This window comes from Strix uralensis, chromosome Z, assembly GCF_047716275.1.
Source record: "Strix uralensis isolate ZFMK-TIS-50842 chromosome Z, bStrUra1, whole genome shotgun sequence".
NCBI lineage: Eukaryota > Metazoa > Chordata > Aves > Strigiformes > Strigidae > Strix > Strix uralensis.
The window spans coordinates 23,630,727-23,653,928 of NC_134012.1; the positions used below are offsets into that span (position 1 = coordinate 23,630,727).

The 23,202-nt window shown below is 41.4% G+C and overlaps 1 protein-coding gene across 4 annotated transcripts in view; it reads right to left on the minus strand.

The window, feature by feature from the left end:
* The window catches only part of PALM2AKAP2 (PALM2 and AKAP2 fusion), a 271,234-nt gene that overhangs the window by 104,998 nt on the left and 143,034 nt on the right, over positions 1-23,202 (minus strand). For all 4 annotated transcript variants that reach the window (XM_074855287.1, XM_074855286.1, XM_074855285.1 and 1 more), the window contains one exon: positions 9,492-9,574. In XM_074855287.1, coding sequence (XP_074711388.1) covers positions 9,492-9,574 — 83 coding nt within the window. The remainder of the gene's footprint in view (positions 1-9,491; positions 9,575-23,202) is intronic.

Below are 23,202 nucleotides of genomic sequence, written 5' to 3' on the forward strand. Positions count from 1 at the left end.
TCTCTGACTGAAGAATACATGCAGATGAGCTGGATGAGGGAATGCACCAGCTTGTGGTAATGTGTGTGAGAAGAAAATGGTAGTTCTGTGTATTCTCTGTGCATTTATAAAACTAATGACTGCAGAGATCCATCAGCCAGTTAACAGAAGAGCTGTGGGAAGTTTGGAGATCACATTCATAAATGCTTTATGTTCAGTATGGGGTCAAAATGTTGAGTATCACAGAGGCAGGGAGCTGCTGGTAGGGAACTGACTGGAGATCCCTGTTCTATTCCTGGTGTTGCTGATGACATGTGATGTGACTGAAGGGAAGTCACTTTCCCTTATTTGTCTATATGAGTTGATGAGTTTTAGAACAGGGACTGCCTGTTAGTGGGTGTTTGGAGAATATAACAGGAGCTCAGCTATGGTTAGGGAGTGCAAATACTAATGTAGTATGAACTTAAAAATTATTTTCTGAAGTTATTCAGCTGACTAACAGGCTCATTTACACACATCTATTATGTGGTGGAATAGCTTGGCAAGATTTCTATCGTCAACTAGCTACATGGGTAATCTCATTGATTTAAATGCGACTCCTTGAGTGAGTAATATTTTAGTACTGGCTCCATGAACGGTTTAGTCATCATCGGCTTACAAACTACGTGTGTAGCTCTGCCAGCACTTACCACATAGTGTAGTGTATTTTACTGCAAGCAAGTCTGTCACAGGAGTAATACCCAGTAGTAACTGTGTAATCTACACCCACATGAAAAAGTTACTCTGTTTTGCAGTTGCAAAACCAGCCAAGTTTCACTGGCATTGTGTTCTCTTTGGTTCACGGGAACTGTAAGTTCCCCTTCACAAGAAATCCAAAGAAGTATTGAGTACCTGTGATGTTGTAAGGAAGAAATTTTATTTATTGCAGCTCACGAGGATACTGCTGCATAACTGACTCATGGCTCTCCCTCCTTCTTGTGGAAAATGCAGTCATTGCAAATCTGGAGCTGTAAGGTTTCACTTAAAGCTCTTTACAGTCTTACTCCAGATAATGTTTCTGCTTTGATTACTCCTGCCTTATCTTAGTCTCTTTGTACCCTCTTTCACAATAGCCCCTGTTTCTTTCCCCTACTTTGTGTCTCCTTTCAGTCTGTTCCTTTTCCTAAGTGCAGAAAAAAATCCCATTCATCGTATCCCTCTTTTATTCTACAAATCCCTCTTTCAAGTCTGCTTCATCAATAACATCAACATAAGGCAGTCCTGAAAGATGGTTTTCCTGTGTCCAGCTTGCCTGATTGAGGGGCAGAGAGCGTATCTCTATATATTTTCTGAATTAATTACTGTGTGCATAGAAGAGCCATATAAATATAGCACTACTTGTTACCACAGCATTACATATTCAACATTTATATCAACTACTGGGGCAAGATAATCACAGACTACAGTACTTCAACAATTATGTACAGTTGTGTATTGTTCCTCCAACTAAACAGGCATAGCAAAAAGATTTAAAGAGCAATCATTATTTTAGAAATAGGGAACCTCTGTAACTCTTCTGTACCATACTTGAATAGCATATTCTCACAAAGAGCATTTGTCTGTGAACTAAAGAGCTTGATCCAAAGCCCAATGAAGGCTCTTCCAATGCATTCAGTGAGCTTTGGATTAAGTCCTTCCTGAGGAACAGATGCAGGGTTTTATTCACTACCACTAGAACAATAAAATTGACAAGACAAAGAATAAAGTTGTCTACGGAGAATAAAGCAGTGTTGTCCTGCAGCAGCTTAAATACATTAGGCTCTATAGTTAAAAGAAAGTCCTGTAGAGTTAGTAAAATCGTTTGTGTAGCCCATTCGCAAAATAGACAGTGCAGATATGTTTAAATATCTACACAGAAACACCAAACACTGTGTATTTAACTGAGTATTCAACTTCTCAGTATTTGCAAGGACTGAGTTATAAATGTAACTATAAATTCCAGTTGTGAAAACAAAGATAACACAGAAATAGTTTGTTGCCATTAATCATCAAAACTGTGATGGAAGAGAGAGCTGGAATTTTTTTTATGCCATGGCTCTTAGATGGATCCGAAGTGTTTACTGAGACCTCAGCTAGAGACAGGCTTTCCTTTAGTAAGTTTATGCCATTCAACATAATGATTTCTTATCTGGCCAGTAGATGTTATCAAAATGTAAGCAATAATGAGTGTTGAGGAGCAGAGACATTTGCCCCTGCAGGAAAAACTGTGGCCAGAGTCACCCCAGGAAAAAGCATCTGACAAGGGAGATAGATAAGCAACTGTGGGAGACACGAGAGACTAGACTGAAGTAAAAGTGACAGCAAATGAGAAGAACAATTAGCAGAAACTAAGCTGGGTGGGAACCTGAGACTTGCAGCAGAGGCAAAATATGAAGGGAATCTGATCAGAGACTTTCAAAAGGTCTGGGTAGATCTTGTAAAGAGATCTAGTGGGAGAGAGAGAGTGAAAGCAGCATACAAAACAGGCTGTTTTTTTGAAACACCTGCATGGATTTATGTAGAAAGTAGAAACTGGTAAAGGAATCTGGATTAGAAGAGATTGCAGTCACAGCAAAAAAAGACCCTTGTGATGAATACATGGCGCGACAGCTGGATTTTGAAAGAGCTGAGGAATGGGCAGGGTCTGGTGCAAGAAAGTGTGATGAGCAGAAAAGGATGTTACTCAAAACATTTTATACCAGGAAAGAGAAAGGGAATCAAAAGCTGACAAATAGTATCACACAAAACTATTTCTATAACTATTAAAAATAATACCATTTAAATTTTACCTGCTCATGTTTAAATGTTCCTAACTTTTTCAGCTCACAAGTAGCAGCCTCAGAAACAAGTCACTACTCTTAAATCCTTTACATTTAATTACCAGGCAAAGCCAACAAAGTGCTTACTCCAGTTCCAAACATTAACTAAATGCAGAAAGTCACCTATTTTCATGCCATCTTTTCCTGGAGGGTTGCTGCAAGGTGTGCTCTGACAATTACGGAGAAGATAAATCCTTCTGTCTTTGCTTTTACTCTTACATGAGGAACCCTGCCAGCCTCCAGGGACTGAAATCCCTGCTACATCGAAGAACAGCAAGACTCTCTCACCATACTCCTAACATTTCCACCCTTATGTTGCTACAGCCTTAATGAACGGTCCTGCTAATTCTTTATGCCTTTTAATCTTCTGAATTTTGCACATTGAAATACAAATCTTCAGTCGTTAAGCTGCCTCCTCCATGTGTTTTACTGAGCCCTCCCTATATTCAAGGCTGGATACTTGTTCCTGGTGTTAAATGCCTCCAACTGGGATGTGTCATTTGCTGCAGGGTGGATGGCAATACTAGAAATGATTAAGTGAGAAAACTAAACCTACCTGAAGGTCTTCAGAAAGCCAGAGACAAGTAGATAATAAGAGAAGACATTCTTTCTCATATGACAATGATTTTTTTTCCCCCCTTAAACAATATCACAGTTTCTTAGATGTGTCCCTTTCTTGAATTAGAAAGGGAACAAGCCCAATGACTAAACCTGTGGCCAGCCTGAAGGACTGGCTGTCCCTGCAATAAGCTGAGGTCTCAGCTTCACTGCATTTTCGGATCATCAGAAGTGAAATCAGGCAAAATGAAACTGTAATGAGATGATAATACAAGCTGATTGTAGGTCTGCTAATTAAAAATACACAGTATTCTTTATGGAAATCCAGCTCTGCACTATGAAACTGCTGTGCATTTTAATGTCTAACTCACATACTGTTGAGCAGGCAATCTTATTTGTCTTTGGATACGAAGATAGGTGGGCATGTTTTACACAGGTGTTACTTTGCTTTGACAGCTTCCATGCAGAGCCACAGAAATAAAATTACAATGCCAGAGGTCAAACATAATGTCTCTGATCACTTTGAATGACTGGTGATCCTCTGGCTTTCCTGATGAACATTACCTGCCTCAGTCATGATAAGAAGATGCACTCCAGAGCAATTAGCAGAGACTATAATTGAAAATGAACTCTTAGCTGTGTGCTATGACATGCAGCTCAGTAGCTCAGATGAATCCTCCTTTCCGTTACTCAGCCCAGCTCCACTGACTTCAGCACATAGTGAGCTGTGGCAAGGACCAGGGATGGAGAGCGACCTCGGAAACCAGGGATGAGAGCTGGCAGCAGCCAATTGGGGAAACCATCAGCTGCAGAAAATAAATATTTTACTGCCTTGTACCTTGCCTTGGATTTTTACTGCATACTCTGAATTTCATCAGCACCCCTCTATGGCTGGTATAGCAGTGAGATATGTCCTAAACTGCCTGAAGGGTCAGGGTAGAGGGGATATAAGGTCATGCAGGCTTACACTTCGAAAGATGATCAGGGGTTTTTGCTGCCTGGCCTCACAAGCTTCAGATACATGTACTGTGCAGAAAGAGTATCTCCCTTTTAAACTACTCCAGAGTGCTGAAAATATCAAAGCCTCTGTCAGCTTTTGACTGGAAAAGGGGAAACATAAGCCCCATTTTTAAAAAGGGAAAAAAAAGGAAGACCTGAGGAACTACAGGCCAGTCAGACTCACCTCTGTGCCTGGTAGGATCATGGAGTGGATCTTCCTGGAAACAGTGCTAGGGCATATGGAAAATAAGGAGGTAATTGGTGACAGGCAACATGGCTTCACTAAGGGGAAATCATGTCTGACAAATTTGGTGGCCTTCTATGATGGGGTTGTAGCATTGGTGGATAAAGGAAGAGCCACTGACGTCATCTGAAAAGCTTTTGACACTATCCTGCACAACATCCTTGTTTCTGAATTGGAGAGACATTGATCTGACAGATGGACCACTCAGTGGTTAAGGAATTGGCTGGATGGTCACACTCAAAGAGTTGCGGTCAATGGCTCAATGTCCAAATGGAGAGCAGCGGCATTTCTCAGGGGTTGGTGTTGGGACCAGCGCTGTTTAACATCTTGCTGCTGCCATGGACACTGTGACTGAGTGCACCCTCGGCAAGTTTGCTGATGACACCAAGCTGTGTGTGTGGTGCGGTCGACACACTGGAGGAAAGGGATGTGCCATCCAGAGGGACCTTGACAAGCTTGAGAGGTGGGCCCGTGCAAACCTCATGGAGTTCAACAAGGCCAAGTGCAAGATGCGCTCATGGGTCAGGCCAATCCCAAGCACAAACACAGGCTGGGCGATGAGTGGATTGAGAGCAGCCCTGCAGAGAAGGACTTGGGGGTATTGGTGGATGGAAAAGTGAATATGAGCCAGCAATGTGTGCTCACAGCCCAGAAAGTCAACCATGTCCTGGGCTGCATCAAGGGAACTGTGGCCAGCAGATTGAGGGAGGGGATTCTCCCCCTCTGCTCCACTCTCTTGAGACCCCACCTGGAGTACTGTGTCCGGTTCTGGGGCCCCCAACATAAGAAGGACATGTATCTGCTCAAATACATCCAGAGGAGGCCACGAAGATGGTCAGGGGGCTGGAGCACCTCCCCTGTGAGGACAGGCTGAGAGAGTTGGGGGTGTTCAGCCTGGAGAAAAGAAGGATCCGGGGAGACCTTATAGCAGCCTTCCAGTACTTAAAGGGGGCTACAGGAAAGATGGGGAGGGACTCTTTATCAGGGGGTGTAGGGATAGGATGAGGGGTAACGGTTTTAAACTGAAAGAGGGTAGATTCAGATTAGATATAAGGAAGAAATTCTTCCCTGTGAGGGTGGTGAGACACCGGAACTGGTTGCCCAGAGAGGCTGTGGCTGCCCCCTCCCTGGCAGTGTTCAAGGCCAGGTTGGACGGGGCTTTGAGCAACCTGGGCTAGTGGAAGGTGTCCCTGCCCATGACAGGGGGTTGGAACTACATGATCTTTAACATCTCTTTCAACCCAAACCATTCTATGATTCTATGATTCTGAGTTATCTGTAAAGTTTCCAGCCACAATGCATTCATGGCAGCAGAGTGAGGGGGAGGATGAGGGGAAGGGATTGTATCCTGCATCCATTCGGATTTTTTTTGTTTTTAAACAGCTGCCTAATGAAATTAATTAATCTTTCCAGAAATTCCTGGGCTCAATGAGGTTCTTTGGTGATACAATCTTTCATAAAACCAATGAAAGAGCAAACTGAAGTTCTACATCTCTAATAAAATTGTCCAGCAAAATAGCAGCATCCTTTTCACTGAAAGACAAATTCTTTCAGCCTACTGCTGATTCTTTTATGGTCATAAAAGTTTTGTTGAAAATAGGAGTTGTTCACCAAGATAATCTCCCCATGTCCTGTACAGCAGTGTTGCAGAGAAACCAAATGGTGTATATGTAAGTCTTCTTCCTTGTTACTAGTCAGCAGTTATGATGGTGGAAAAATAAAGGAAAACAGCTGCAGTTTATGCTACTCCCACACACATACACATTCTCCTTTTTGAGCAATAGCTGCAAGAAAGACTCAGTAACAGTGTACATGGTATTCTGAACCTGCACTCCAAAAAGAGCTGCAGGCATAACAGGATGTGTTTTAAATGCAACAATGAAGAGGCAGCATTTTGCTATTTAGAAAAGAAGGAAGAAACAAAAAACTCCAAGATCATTCACAAACTTTGGCTTGTTCAACAATAGGTCCAGCTTGGCTACTTCTGAGTACATTACATGGAGTGGCTCTTTGGGAAGACCATATTTTTCCTTTCTTGTAAGGGAGAGTATTATTTTGCTTCATGGCTAGTATCAAGTGTAACACTTATTTACTGATCCATATCCTGTCTTCATTGGTTGTGAATGTCATTACCTATTAGATATAAGAGTTTTCTATGCTTTGTTGAAACCTATGTAGTTACCATTGACTTGAACCATACAGTTAAGAGCAGAGTCTGGGCTTAGGGGTAGCTTGTTGCTTCTTGTTACTAGCTTGTTAAAGTTAAAGGAAATTTTATGATGGCCCAGGTCTCCACCTGGAGTAAGTAGGCTATTGAAAATAACAGCGATATGCGGATTTCTATTTTGTGATTTCTATTAATTGAGATTCTACTTTCTCTTGGTATCATCAAAAAAATATTGCACCTAGGTCTGTGTAGATTCTTTTCAGAGTTAATCTAAAATTGATGGTTTTCTTATATGAAAATAACATTGCCCATTTGACTGTTTAGAGGCAGAAGGGACAATTGTTTTGGGCTTGTCTTTCTCAGCAAATTCAAGCTCAGAAGAGTTTATATTCAGCTGTTCCATATAGTCTTTGCCTCAAACACCAGGCTTCTCCCTTCCACTAATAGTCAGGAAGTTATTAAAAAAAATTTCAGTGCTTCATCATTTGCTATGACTAAATTAATTTTCTTCTATGCTGGTAAAGATACTCTCATGGACTTTACTGACTTTCCTGTGCTAGCATTTTGCTGATTCTCTTCATGGTGCGTTGGTAGCAGTGCTGAGTCAGCCTCCCTGTTACAAAGATCTGCCATTAAACCTTCTCCTTCAGCAGGGGCTCATTATTAAAAAAACGAGACCTCTTTTTTAAAACCAGGGAGAAGACAATGCTAAGTCAGATACTGTTCTGTGTGGTGTTACTCTACCAAGCATTGGAAATACTGTGTTATTAAAACAAATTGCATTGAACATTTTTTCCCCTCTTCCTTAAGTATGACCTTAACTTAAGCCAGAGAAAGTTAGGGACTGATTAAACTCTAGCTCAGAGTGTTCCCAGAAGTCCTACAGGTCCTGCTTGCTATATTTGAGCTGCTACAAAGCGATACTGCACTGAGCAGAGCACTGATAGCAACCAGTGCAAAATATCTGGGAACACCTGTGTAACTCCATGCTCCAGCTGCAATCAGAATGGTTTAAATATCTGACTTAACCATAACAGGAAAGTTTCATTTTCATGGCTTTGCATTATGTATTTGAACCTTACTTTTATTGTTTGTGTTGTAAATTATTTTCCTAAACAAAGGTGGATTCTCACTGACTGATACCCCTGAGGACATGTTGATTTGCTGCTTTATATAGATTTAACCTTAAATTTGGTCATTGTTTTCATAGCTAAGAGTATGAAATTCTGTGCTATATTGTACATTCTAAATTGTTAACCACATTTAGTCAGTTCATATTTGCTGTTTATTAGCAGATCTGTTTGTTGTGGGGTTTTGGGGTTTTTTTTTGTTTGTTTGTTTTAAATCAGATTAGTCCAGCCCCTTTTGGATTTTATTAGCACTTAAATAAAAACTGTGTGAAATCTGGATTTTGAGGAAATTATTAGTGGTTTTTTAAATGGTAAATTAAACTAGTAAATATGATAAGAAAAATCTAAGAAAAGGTTTTCAAAACATGTTTTGCATTTACATTTTCCTTGTTAAAAAAAGTTCTTGCAGGTGCTGATTTTAGCTGATTATTCACCATGACCTTTAAGATCTTAAAGCTAGCTGATCTGAGCTTCTGACACTGGTTTTTACTCATAGACCAGAAGAAGATAGAAACTTGCTGCATTTTTATCTTTAAATGCTTCTTTAAGTAAAAGAGTTAGTTATTGGACTAAATTTAACTAACTGTAATTTAAGAAAAAATTCCACTGCTTTTATAGCAGAAGTTTGAAATATGCTTCATCAGTTTCATCTGAACCTGTTTAACAGCCTTGATTACTATTTTAATTTAATTTAAATAAATGTAAAAGATTAAAGTAAATTTAGGCATTAATATGGCCTATGTATATCCAAGTTTGCATCTTTATTTAAAAATCCAATTTTTCATAAAAAATTGTTGGAGAGGTCTTTATTTTTTAACATGGTTGGTTTTGTCTTTAGACATACATATTTCACACTCAGCAGTGTCAGCAGTCCTGAAGAAGAATGTCTTGTCCCTGTAGGAATTCACTTGCCCATTCACTCCCTTTTCACTCCCAACATCTTACCGATGAATTATAAGTTGCTGCTGTTAAAAACACATGGCTGCACACAATCACACCAAGAACGACAAAGAAAAAGGAATATGCCCATCATGCCTGTTCCAGCAAAACAGCATGTTTCCACGTGCCACCCAAGTGCACCAGGTGAGGGCAATGAATACTTCTCAGATGCTTGCCCTCCTCATGCTCATGAGCTACTCATGCACGGGTTTCCAGCAGGTGAGAGGAGGTGGGGTAGCAGGAACTGCAGGAGGGACTGAGAAGAGAAGGTGCAAGGGAAGATGTGTGGGGGTTTGACTGATTGTGAGGAAGGATTGAGCATTAGTTTGACACCATCTTGCAGTGAGCTGCCAGGATTATTTAACAAGACCCCCCAGGAGATGCAGTTTTATTGAAGGTCCACATAATCCCAACCATTGCACCAGGCTTTCAAACATTTAGGAGGAGATGCTGCAGTAGTCAAGCAAATGCAGTCTACACCAACAGGATCTGCTGTGCAAACTACTCCCACCACGACAATCTCCTCGCAACTGAAGAAGTGGCCCATCCCACTGAGCATGAGGTGCCATGTGGCATTATGTTTGAGTGCAGTGCGGATCCCTGTGCTTCCCACAAAGATGTGGTGGGAGGAGACTTACCCCTGCACCCTCCTCGGCTTTTGCACTTTCACAGAAGCATGGTCCCGGCGGGTCCTTTGGCAGCATATCTGATCCTCCTGTGCCTACAAAACCAAAGACATTTTATTGCCTATGGGAGAATATGCATGGCTGAGAGGTTGCTTTGCTTTGCTTGGATTTATTCCTACCAGCCACACTCTGTTGCCAGCCTGCTATCTTGTCAGTGTTGTTAAAGAAAGCAGAAAGGGTACAAAAACTGGAAAACATCTTTGCCAGCTGGAGACGGCTCTGCGTGCTGTGGAGAGGCAGCCACCACTGGGAGAAGATGCAGCGAGTGTTTAGAGAGTTAACACAGCACGCTGTGGCTCAGGAAGGACTTATTCAATTTCAGCCCTGCAGTGGTGATCCCTGTCCCTTGGGTAGTGCCCAGTACCCGGGGCTGAGGCTGCCCTGATCCCTGATGGGGTGATGGGATGGCCCTGGCTGTCAGGTCCAGCCTTGCCACCCCCAGGGAACCCCTCAGACACTGGTTGCTCTGTGCTTGCCTGTGTTGCGGTGCTGAAGGTGTGACTGGGCTCACACCATCCTTGGGATGAGCTTGTCCTGTCTTGGGGAGAAGCCAAAGGACTTTTCAGCACTTCTATGTATCCCAAGGAAAGGGTAACTCAGAGAATCTTGGACCCTAACTAAGAGAATCTCATTAGCGAGCACTGTTTGTCAGCCAGGCAGAAGTCACCACTACTTATCGGGTGAGGTCAGGTTGCAGGCACAGCTCACAAGGTGCAGGCAGCCTGTCAGTCCTGTCTGGCAGAAGAACCTCTGCACTTTTATTTCTACATCAGGATTAAACCTTGAAGAGAGTAAGAACATATCCACCGATTTCACCTCCAGGGACAATCTTGCTTAAGCACAGCTAGCCACAGACAGCTGCTTGATTGCTTCTGGAATTTCCTTAACAATGGCAATAATTACAATAAATAATGATGAATTAGAGTCAGATTAAATCAGTGAATATTTTCTTAACTGTGTGTGGTGGTTTGACTGCCAGACCCAGTACACTGTGAAATTAAATTATAGGGGCTACACGATCTCCTCTGTAGAAGATAAGGATGTATAAGGATTTATATATCATCTCTAGTAACACTGTTGAATGTACATGTTCACACTGAGAATGCATTGAATAACCTTCCGTGTGCTACCACAGCACTGTGTGCACCTCCTAAATCTGAAATATGGCCCATGTAATAATACAGTTTGAAATGGCTCTGCAGTTCTTGGTCAATACAAGGACAGATATTCATGCCCTCTGCTGCTAGTTCACTCTATGATCTTGAGCGTGTCTCTTCAAACCACCACTGTTTGTGTATGCTCCACAGTTGTGTTATGATTACTTATGCAAAAGGATCTGTGCGTCAAAGATGCCCTTTGCTTATTCGTTGCTCCAGCAGACAGTGGCATGTGCTTACAGTGCCAGCTTGAGCTGTAGTCTACCTATGGGTACATGGAGCACTGACTACACCTGTATCTTTCTAACAATGGATTTCCTGCTTTTTGACAGCCTCAGATCTTTTGCCTTGGGGGAAGTTACATTAAAAAGTGTCAGTGCCACTCATGTGCCAAAATTCTGTAGGTGCTTTTAACTTTTTCCAGCACAGGTTATTTGGAGCTGACTGCTCTTCTTCCCACATGCTAACCTATGGTGTCCATGTAGTCCACAGAGCCAATAGGTAGCCCCCAGCAAAGTGTGGAGACTTCATTAAAACCAGTGGAAGTGCGTCATAGTAAAATTGGGACCTTTTTTTCTTGCTATGCTCTCAGCACTCTGGAGAAGTCCACAAAGCCAGAAGTGTAATCCTGTGACTTTACCACAGGATTGATCCCTCTTTTGCGTTCATCTCTGCTGGGTTTTCCCTACAGCGTTGCTGCAGAAACGGCATCTAGTTTATTCTGTCCCCCCCCCTTTTTTTTTTCTGCTGTTTTTTTTGGTTGGTTGGCTGGTTGGTTGTTTTTTTTTTTTTATTTCCAGCTCACTTTGATAGTGTTACTCATGCTAATTTCAGGACACAAGGACTTCCTTGTTACACATCTGTAGAGCATTTTAGCATAGTGGGCCTCTGATTGTCTACTGATATCTATGTGCTCTCCTGCTATTCAAAGACAGATGTAAAATAGAGATGTGTGTCTTTTTTTACAATTTGACTAAAGCATCCCTTCATACTCAGGTCTCTGTCCATATTTTCCTGCAATGTATTTGGAACTGCGAAGCCTTCAGCGTGTTGTCCTTGTGTGGATGCCTCGGTTTGCATTAGCAAGTAGCTGTGCAGTAGGAGTGGATCAGAGGATGGGAGCAGTTGGTGCTGCTCCCATCTCTAGATCTATATTGTATTTCCAGGATTTAATGTCAGATTAGATTTAGTCTGGTTCCCTGGACTGAATGTTACCACAGTGTCAGAAGGAATAATACTTGATTTGAATATTTGTGTTTCCACTAGGGTTTGAAAAGTATTTCATGTGACCCTGAGAAGAGTTTCTGGTTTGGTTTCCTCTAGAAGGACTCCTGCTTGTGACTCAACAGTCTCATCACATAGTGTGAATCAGTCCACATCTGAACTAGTTGCAGGTGTGGTTGAAGAAAAAGGTATGATTTCACTAAAAAACATACTATGTTCTCTGCCAATGCAGTCTATGACCACCAAGAAAGGACAGTTGGTGACTGGGATGCTAAACAGAGATGTGGGTAGCCTAATTTCACACCTGTGCCACAGCTAACATTCTGCATAGCTCTTGGCAGTCACCGGTATTGACTTAAGTTGTCACTGTAAGTGATATTCACCACTGATATGGCAACACATGAAAGATTAAGAAGAGATCATTACAGCAGTAATATATACACTTAACTAGGAAAAAGTTAATGGAAGTCCAAGGCCTAGAAATTAAAACCATAAGAAAAGGATAGATTTCTCCCAAATATCACAAACTTTTAGGTACCATAAGCCTGAGTAGACTTCATCTCCACACTCTGTATTTGGTGACAGGCCATATCTGCCACAGCATGGACTTGATCTGCATGAAGGACCTGGCAACTTTATAATCACCCTTGGATTAAAAAAAAAAAAAAAATCCCAAGCACATTCACATCCATGGGCATGTTGTAAAGGCTGCACATAGTACCAGTTCATGCTGCCATTAGTTCTGAAAGTTCTATCATTGTCTGTACAGCAGTGATAAAGTAACTCAACCAGAACAGCTGCAGGGCAGCTCCATCAGCACTATTGGGGCTCAGTGGCTTTTCATCCATCTCTGTGCATGCTAGCTCCACTTCTGTGTAGCACTGTGCTGACTTATTTGTTTCCTTTTATTTGCTGTTGATTTCAACTGTGAATAGGGTTTGATGGATGACAGGAGTTTAACAATAAAGAGGACAGGACAATACAACAGGAATGAAGCTGAGCTAACAGTCTTTTTCCTTAAGAGACGTATCCATGCAGACTTGGGAGAGAAATCAAGGTGCGGATAATAAGAGGGAATTTAGGCTCTCAGATCACCTATATCAGCCAGGAGAGAAAGGAATGAATGTTGTCAAGACAGGAAGGATGAAATTTAAGTGAAAAAGGGAGATGCCCAGTTCCTGGTGATGTAGTTGACAGTGAAAGTGAAGAATATGGATGAAAAATAGAGGTACTAGTGAGGGATCTGGAAAACTGCTGTGCACACCCACTCGTTGCTCTTAAAAAGGGGAGACTTTAGCAGTTAGTTCCTGAATCAAAGTTCTTTGTGGGCTGTGCTGTGACTGTGGAGGAAGCACCTCTGTGTTGGTTAGCAGTGATCTGGGGCAGTAAACTCATCTCAAGAGTTCTTGCTCCATCCATCTCAGTCTGTCAGCCCTTTTGGATTTCTGCTCTACTTCTATAGGATCTGGACAAAGAAAGGAAACTAAGGTGCAATTCAGCTACCAAAATATGTGTACTTTCTACAGGGGCCCCCAACTCTTTTAGAAAATTCTTCACAAATGCAAAGATTACCCAGAAACCATGGACTTAGGGTCTTAATTTTGCTTGTTGTTTTAGAAACAGAGTGCTTTGTATTTTCAGCATATAGACTCTCATTGCTGTGTTGTTAAGCTGGTAGAAAACAACTCCAAGCCCTGTACAACCATTACCACTGGGGTAGGCTGTATCCATCTGAAGCCTGTCAACCTACATCCTCTTGCAAAAGAAACTGGTGCAGTAAAGGGGCAGGTTGTAGCATAAGATGACCTGAATCAGGGAACACTTTTAGGGCAAAGATTTTTCTCCTCAGAGGAAAAGGTAGATAAAGTGCTTATGAGTATTCACCAGAAAAACTCCTGCAGTGATCAAATCACACTAAATCAAGCCTTCTTCACTTCTCACATGATAGTCATTTATACCTGCTATGAAAGGTTAGGGCATAGTCAAATGTTCGCTTGCATGGCAGCTGGAGCAGTTTAAGATTTATTATCCTCTTTCACTGAGGTTGTTTGCGGGAGCACTTTTTGTGCTTTTCAGAGCCAAGGGAGATTGCACCCATGCACTTAAAGGACATGTTACTGCTCCCAGTTTGTCCCTCTCTGCCTGCTGGAGGGTGCAGCCATCTCAGATCTGCCAGTCAGTCTGTTGCACACAAGAGTGTGTCCTGCCCTGTTCAAATTGGAAGGGAACAGGCCAGTTCCAAATACATAAATCCTGGATCATCACTAAACTGGTCCATTTGGTCTTGAACAGGCCAAGGAAGCAATTTATTAGAGCAACTATTTTCACTTGACTTGAACCACAGGGAATCCTGCTGTTTCTCAGTCTGCTTTCTTTCAGCTACATATGACTTGTCATTAAAAATGAAAGCCAAACTATGTCCTCGTGTTGCTGTCTTGGCAATGCCCAGCTGAGCCAGCAGACAGATGCCATGTTAAACTACAAAGCAGAGTTTTTCAACAGTTATTCCTGTGAATAATAGAAGGTCATTCAGAAAAATAAAATCCTCAAAGAAGGAGAGGAAGAGAAAAAAAGAGACACAGTCTAGGAAAAAAGGACTTTCAGCAAGAGTGCTGACGTGTTTATTTATTGAATTATTCAATATTATTTATTAAAATGGCTTGGTGACCTCACAGAGTTCGTACTGGAAGAGGTCACATATCAGTACGAAGACAAAGGCGTAACTTAAGTGGTGAAGAAAGCCACTCATTTATGGTTTTTTTGCACTTACTTTTCATTAATATAAGCTATGTTTAGGCACTGCATCCTTGCTATATTTTGAAACAATAGTAAGGAAACTTTCTTACTCTTTTAACTATGCTTTGAATGCTCACTTCTAAGAGTTAAGAAAAGATTTTAGTCTCAGTTTCCGTAGAATTTTCAGTCTTAGAAAAATTATTGTGAAGAGTGCTGTAGGTGTCACTTCTCTTGTGATGTGAGTGTCTCTCTGATAGCAATTGTCTTAAGAGTGCTAGCTCATTTAATCTGTTTTTCTGCATCTGATAGCGGTGTTATTCACTGGGGTGTATGCACAGGTTATAGAGCTAATGGCACAATTCTCTTTTGCTGATTTGCTTTTCTCTTTCAAATGATTATTTTTTTCAGCTTTCACACTGTGATGTATTTTGGACTTAAATACAAATAAGGCAAAGTGTCCCTACTAGAGCTAGTAGGAGAGAAGTCACACCCACTTTATGCCCCACTGAAAAGGAGCCTTGGCTGGTGTCATTTCTCAGAGGGTACTGGTTGGATTGCGACCATGCCAGAAGCACTGTGCTGCATCTGTACTAAGAATAGGTGTCAAAGGCTCAGTCTCCAAAATTCAGATGCGTGTTTTAGTTGCAGATGTAGTTTGGTGCCATTTTGGAAAACATTCATACAGACTTGCATTGCTGGTTGCAGGTGGTGTAGTTAAAGCCACTGCAGATCTCCATCACTGAGATGGATTAGCTCTTTTCAGCTCAGTCAGGCTTTCAGGAGTGATCTGAACTAGCCCAGTCTAGCTATATTCTTGACATAGCTTTTGCATGCTTCAGTTGTGTGAGAAGTGATGGCAGCTTGGGAGAACAACTATGTCTTCAGCCATTCCCTACAAAGTCGTGCAACACCAGTCTCAAACTTTGTCCCTTATTTGTTTTAATGAGGAATTTCTACCTACCAACATCATTCCTGGTGACCAGCAGTGATGAACTAGTGGTTCAGATTGTGCATGCATTTTCTGACAGATTTAACTCTGTGGGCAAAACCCTTTCAATAGTTAGTTGCAGTAGCATAAAATAGTTGCAAGCATGCTATGAAGTTCACCATTTCTGCCATGAAGCAAGCAAAAAGCCCTCAGAACTATAATCTACATATATTTTGCAATGAAACCTTAAGTATAGACGAGCCCTAAGGTTAAAGTTATTCTAAGAGAATGAGATTACAATGTTGCTTAGAAAATTGCTTCCAATCTCACCAGTCTTGTTCCCAGTGAACAGTTTATGATGAAATTGTGAGAGAAACACTGAAATTTTTGGAGGAAGAAAGGTCTGCAGGAAGTAAGCTAAAACTCTGACATGAATTGGGTGGTATGAGGAAGGGAAAAACTGTGAATTTTGTTTCTCTTGTAATAATTTGCCTTGGAGTGCATTCCCTTATTTGGAAACGCCAGGTAAGAAGTGTGATGTTCTATCGTTAAAAGAGCAGATAGACTGCTAGCTTTGTCTAGAGTTAGTTCCTGTATGTGGCAGCAGTGCAGCCAAACAATGAATTCATTGCCTTGCACAATGGTTTAAAAATAGCAGAGAACTCCTTGTATGATATAAAGAAGGGAAGCACAAGTGACTCATGCAAATTCTTTTTAATCATGACATCTTAAGCTCAACCACAGAAAGCAGGCAGAAGGTAGCAGAAAGATTATCTGCTACTGATAGCCATTCTCTACTAGGAGAAAGAAAAACCATCAGTTACACAAACAATGCTGAAAGTACATGTCTGTAATGCAGTGAGGGAGACAAGTAGCTTGTGGTGGTCATCTCACTGCATCTGCCCAGAGGATTTCTTGCCCCCAAGAAATGCATGTGTGTAAATATCACAAAGATTAGCTCCTAACCCTCTCAGCAGAGCCAACAGAGAGGACTGCAAGAGATGTGTCCAATTTCCTTAACTGCAGTTTATCTCCTGTCTTCATCATGCTAGTCTTGCGCACACTGAAGCAGACAAGGCATAATTTTATGATCCCTTCTGTTACCTGGAGCTGCATGTACCAACAGTTAGGAGTGCTACGTGCATATGAGGAAGATGCTATGGATGCATCTCCAACAGACAAAAGCGGTATGCATCCAGTTAAACCTAATTTCCCCTTCTGTGACTTTTAGCAGCAGGCAGGACATTCCCCATTAGTGGATACTACTGCTGAAGTAAATGGCCATGCCTCTGCAGTGCACCTGATGGGTTTGAGAGGAAAGCAATCTCCATTTTTCAGCAAACTATGTCTTTATAGGACTCTTACAATTATTCTTTTTTGCTTTTCCCTGTGGTGAGCAACCAGTATGGCTCAACAGACTAAATCCTTATATGTGTCAGGTTGCATTACTGTGGAGGAAAAGGGACAATCATATTCTACTGACATTTAGCTGCAGGTAATAGAGTGCATATAAAAGGACCTATCACTGTCAATTTTCCTCCTCATGGTCTCCTTCAGGGGTGACATTTTGGATCTGGTTTGCATTTGGAGGTCTGACAATAAATGGCTGGCTCACTGAAGCTGCAGTAGAAATGACTGAACTGCATACATCCACCTAGTGGATTTAGTAATAAATAGGTATAGTTTCTTCTGATAAGTCTCCCTCCACACTGCTAAAAATGCCATATTGCAAGATTTTCACAGTTAACCCAGGAGTTAAACAAATAAAACAGTGGGGGTTCACAGCATAAGACCCTGAAGAGGTATCTCTGTCCTTGACAAGGCAACAGCAGGACCCCTGAGTAGACTGAGAGTGGGCTCATCTGCCTGATTAGATTGCAGTTGTTAAGGACCAAACTGCAGTGAGGCAGACCTAGCCCAAACTGTCTTGACTGGCCTAATGTTTGACCTCCAGTTTTGCATACTTCTGAGTTAAGATTGTAATGTCAGTTGCTTTGAAGGAATGTGCAATTTTTCTATCAGACAAATTTGTATCAACACTTTACTGCAAAGCTAAAACTGCCAGTTTTGCTTGACAGAAGATGGTATTAATTAATGCCTTGTCACTATATTCTGTTGAGGGAAAAAGTGCCAGTATGAATGAACCTACCTCAACCCTGCATTTGTACTAGACACACATGTTAGTGCAAATCCTGTAAACTCTTCAACGGCGATGCCAAATCTTGCTCTTCCCTAGATAGGTGTATGAGAGTTAAAAGGTTCAGGTGAACTGGTGTTATCATGGTGTGAGCCACGACACTGCTGGAAAGCCATGCAATCCAGGGGAGTGGACCCTTTCCAGCCAGATGTTTGGGTCACCTGAAGTTGAGAGTGGATCTATTATCTACAAGAAGAGATCCAGAGCACTGAACAGGGTTGGTAACCGTGTAGTCAGATTAAAATCACTGCTTGATGTAAGGTTAATATAATCTGACTTTTAACAAAAGGACATAGGAGGTAAGATCCAGATGTTTAAGGATGAAGACACCTATCTTCACCTAAACCTAGTTGTGCTGCATGGTAATCAGTTTCAGTCATTTTAGAGGGAGTACTTATAGAGAAAGTTACTGCTCAATTAGAGAAGATGCATCAGCCTCTGGCCTCTGTGGATAAGGTTGGCAATCTTAGAAAATGACATATAATTAGGAAAAATTATAGTGTTTGCTTTCAAAGTACTATTTGTTTTCCCAGAAAAAGCAAACTCACAGGCAAACGTAATACCCAGATACAGTATATCCTCCCCAGTTATTCACACATCAACTCCCCAGAATTAAAATAGGTAGTGAAATGTTTCATTTCCCAGCCACAACATTCAAGAGAAGCATGGCTTGCTAGCCAAAACTCCAGTGATGTTTCTTATCCAAGCCATATGCTCGAAAGAGTTCAGTAAAGGATTGTTTGGCTCTCTAATAGAGGAAGATATCTTTTTATGATCCTCTAAATTATGATTTCGGTCTCATGATATTGGTCTATATTTTGCACCTGAAAGATTTGATGTTTAAGGAAAGATCACAAGTTAATGTGTGATGCCACATTCATCAACTTCTAGACAATACTTAGGGCATTATGAGAAGTATAACAAGCTACATTTCATGTGTGCTTTTTGAGTCCTGCTGCACAGAGATGGGCTAACTGGATATAACTTAGCCTGGAAAGTGTCCCCACACTGGGGACTCGTGTAAAGATGGCATCCTGAAACATAAAACCTGGATTCTGCCTGGGAGCCTGACCAAACCTCCATATTAATAAACATAACAGGAGATTAAAGAGGTGCTTTCTCTCTGCGCTTTCAAAATGAGCACAGGCCAGCCATGTATTCCCAAGGGGATGGGATTCTGGCTTTGTTCTCAATCACTTCTTCAAAGTTACAACATCTGCTCCTTAAAGAATGCCCTGCTGATGCAATGCAAAAACTCTGACTCTTGTGTCCATGGTATACTAAACGTGGCTCTTCAAGAGTAGAACAAACAGCTACGGCACAATCCAAAGTCAGTAAGAAAATGCTGGTTGACTTCTGCAGGCTTGTGGAAATTATCAGCTCAGTTCTACTTGTTCTCTCTCAGCTGTGTATCTGTCCTGTGATGTGCGTTGTCTAAATTTGAAATTAAAAACATTCATAGAGTCACAGAATCCTGACACAATGAATGTCTTTAAGCACTTGCATTCCACAGTGCGTCAAAGAACAACTAAGGCTGATGCTTCACCTTTGGTAGATATGTTTGCATTCGGGCTTTCAGAGCCTCATGATTTTAACTTACAGCACCTTCATTACTTGCTGGGGCAGAACTCACGTGCAAGGCAGTCCCATGATGTGACAGGTTTCCCTGCCTGATGAGACAGTCCATCTGTGCAGGCTACACCAAAGTGGAAGCTGATGCATGGACAGTATATTTGACCGGGGAGTTTTTGCAGAGCTTGAGCCCTGAGCCTAGACGGGGGCATGCTAAAGCTCTGATAAACAAAACTGACCTCCTTTTAAAATGTGGCTTTTGTAGTGCATGTGCTTCTCCCTTTATGTGTCCTACTTCTTTGGTTCCCTTCGCTCCTCCTTAGCATGAGTGTTGATTAAGTAAAGTGTCATCCTGAGAGAATTAGCTACCCTCTTGAGAAAAAGCAGCATAGAGCCTGTACCAGGGTTCCAATACACATTTTTCATAGCTCTCATTTTGACAATAAGCCCATAATACCAGTGGAATAGAGCATGAAGAAAGCATAAAATTACATCAGGGCTTCAATTAATTTTCCTATTACCTGCAACTCAAATACTTAATGCTTCTGTGCTAGAGTTATTACTTTTATAAGATTTTAAACTATAACATTTTAAAGAGGCAGCCTGCCCTGTAGAGAGATTCCAGCTCTGAAAACAAACAAAGATCAAGAAATTTCAAAAGGTTTAAGAGTAAGTCCCCAAATGTCAGGCTGCATGTTTAAACCTTTCCTAGTGAAATCTAGCAAACTAAGATTCTTGTGAAATTTCTCAAAATTAGAAATGTATTAGAAAGCCTCTTTTTGAAAGAACCACTGTGCTTTCATGCCAAGTCTTGCCTAGAACATGAAATTGCAGAGACATAATGAATAGATGAGAGGTGTTTTTCGGTGGTGGTTTTTTTATTTATTTTATTTTATTTAAATGACAACCAAATAACTTGATCCTCAGCAGCTCTCAATTTATGAATAGTTCAGTCTGAGTTTAAACGAAGTTCATAGCTACTTCTTCTTTTATTCAGGCTATTCAAACATTCTCTTCACAACCTGCACTGATAAAAATAACAGTCATGCTTAATTTATTTTAACTGTGCAGGTAGGTTGTTTGGATTTTTCACATTCTGAGAACAGCAGTGCGTCTTCTAGTTCAGTAAAAGACAGTTTCTAAGAACACAAGAAATGCCCCACTGGACCAGAGCAATTGTCTTTGACAGTAGCAGTAAGACACTTCACATAGGGAGAACACCTGCACCCAGCCTGTATCTTCAGACCTTCCCCTGTACTTCCTCCAGCATCCACAATCACTAAATTAGGGATGTCATTGGACACATCTCTGCCTTGTCTCTTTCATATGTTTTCTGGATCTGTTTTCCATTGGTTTGTTAACATGGACACATTTCTCTGTCTGGTTTTCTTTTTTTTTTTTTTTTCCTGTATAACACCATCGTCATCTACATGGTATATGAACAACAACATTTAGCACTACCAGTTCAGAGACCTCTAAAGAGGATGGATAATGAATGTGTGTACTGTCAGAAGTTATGATTTGCTAAACGGCTTAGTAGTTTTGAATGTCTAAGTTGTCACTGCAAAAGGACTGAATGCTCAGGAATTTAGACATTAATAGTCTGAACTTCAGGCCACCTTAAAAGAACCTCACATAGTATCCAGAAGCAGAGGCAGTCAAAGTAGTCATAACTTTCAGGAATTTTAGCCTCTAGCGATGTTTGTTGCAGAGAAAGGATCAGCAGAATAAGTTCACATTCACTGCAGACACCCTATTTAATAAGGAATTAGGTTAGTAAAAAAAGACAGATGGCAAGAGCAGACAAGACAGTTTGAAACCCAAGGCCTAATTCAGCTTTGACATAGCTAAGCTGAATAGCAGCTGAAGTCAATGAGATGTTCACATGTTTCTGTCAGGGCTAAGTTTGCTTCCTGATGTTTAGCAGAAAGGGGTGAATACTTGAGTTCAGATAGAATATTTTTTTTTGTTTGGAAAACAGGGATGGTCATATGACATTTTCAGTGCTACTCTAAAGCCTACACTTTCAAAACTAGTAGACTTTATGAGCAGAGATATTTCCTGCATAATGCAAATACAGTTGAGAGACCGTGCCTGGCCTAAGGCTTTGTATATACGTAATGGAAATAAACAGATGGAGACACAAGCAGAGGCTTGTTCAGTGCAACCTAAGTGGAATGGGACTATGAATCTTTCTTCCCTGAATCTGAGCTAGATCTTTAATTTTTGGGTTTCTACAAGTCACTGCTGGGTGCCCAACTTTGCTTAGAATTACAATGGGAAGTATATTCATTCTCTAAATAAACATTTGGAGAATGAGCATTGGAAGCTAGCATTTCAGCTTTTCTGCTTTTCCCTTCTGTCTTGGTGCCTTCAGCTATGAGGGATCTGAGAAACAGTGCAGAGAGACTAACGGGGTACCAAATAGTCTCCCTTTGTCCACCTGGCGGGGCTGCTCACTTTTCCTTTTTAATGGATCAGTGTTTGCCAAACGGCTCCTGGCTTGTAATTTGTTATCCTGTTTTGGGTATAAAATGAAAAGGTAGATCTTGTCCTGGTAAAATGGGATATTTACATTTTCTGCTGTGTAAGGACATCTCTGGCCACTGTGGTTTAAGACATATTGATTGCCCTGGCTGCCTCTGCCAGGGTGCTCCTGCTGCAAATCAGTGACTTGGCTAATCCTCACTGGAAAACTGTGCCTTAGTTGAGATTGAGTTACCAAAATGTTGCAGAAAATTGAAAAAGAGAAAGGAAGACACAGCATTTGTGTTCTTATGTTTTTAATGCCCTCCAAAAACACTGTCAGAATGCTGCTTGTACAAGGAATCAGTAAAAGATACCTCTCTAATGGGAACAGTCATGCTTCTGCTATGTAATGCCATGGCATTTCCCTCCCATCCTGTATCGGTGCACCAGCACAAAGACAGCCATAAAGCAATGGCAGGTAATCTTTCTTTGGCTCGGTCTACACTCTGCAAAACAACCTGGTCTATAAAACAAAAAGAACTTGCCTCCATACCTAACAGCTCCCAGTGCCAATATGCACACTTACGGGGCAGCAGATGATTTCCTCATGATGGGAAAAGGTCATTGCTAGGTCATTGCTAGGCAAAGTGTTAACTGATGGGATGTAATATAGGAGGTTTTGGGTCCATAATTGTTCCCACCCTGGGCACAGAAGCACTCTATGTGTGTATGAATTTTTAATGGGGCTCCCTGCAGCTGAGAAGCAGAGTTACCCGCCTGGTAGCTTTTCTGTTCATGACTTGTCCTCTGTGCAGATGAAAAGTGCACATGTGATAACAGTGATGAGCCACATCCACATCACAAAATGTTTGTTTCTGAGGAACTGTTTGGGCTTCCACATTGTAGGCAGCCACTTCATGTGCTTCTACCTCACTTCCTCATTTTGAATATAACAATGATAGCACTTCTCTGCCTTAATGGGATGCTGTGAAATTTCACTACATTGAAGACTGTGAAGTGTTGAGATATGGCAGTGTCTGGGCCTGGGTGAAAATGTTATTAGCCATGCTGTACCCACGCACTGTGTTGAGGAACTTAAAACTGGCAATATCACAAGGATGGCTTTTATGTGGTGTAGCTGTTAGTTTTTGTCAGAAATACAACAAGATCAGCCTCAGTCAGGGACAGCAGAATTTCAAGTGCTAATCCCAGTGGGGCCCAGACAGGATATTTTAGTATGCTTGTCTCTGGAGACAGGTCTCTGCTATTTTTTTATACTATGCCACCATTCTTTGGGTCCTTCAGGGAGGAGAAATGGAACTATTTTATTGCTTTCTTAGGAGTTTTTTACCAGCAAATTATATTATAGGACAAGTGGAA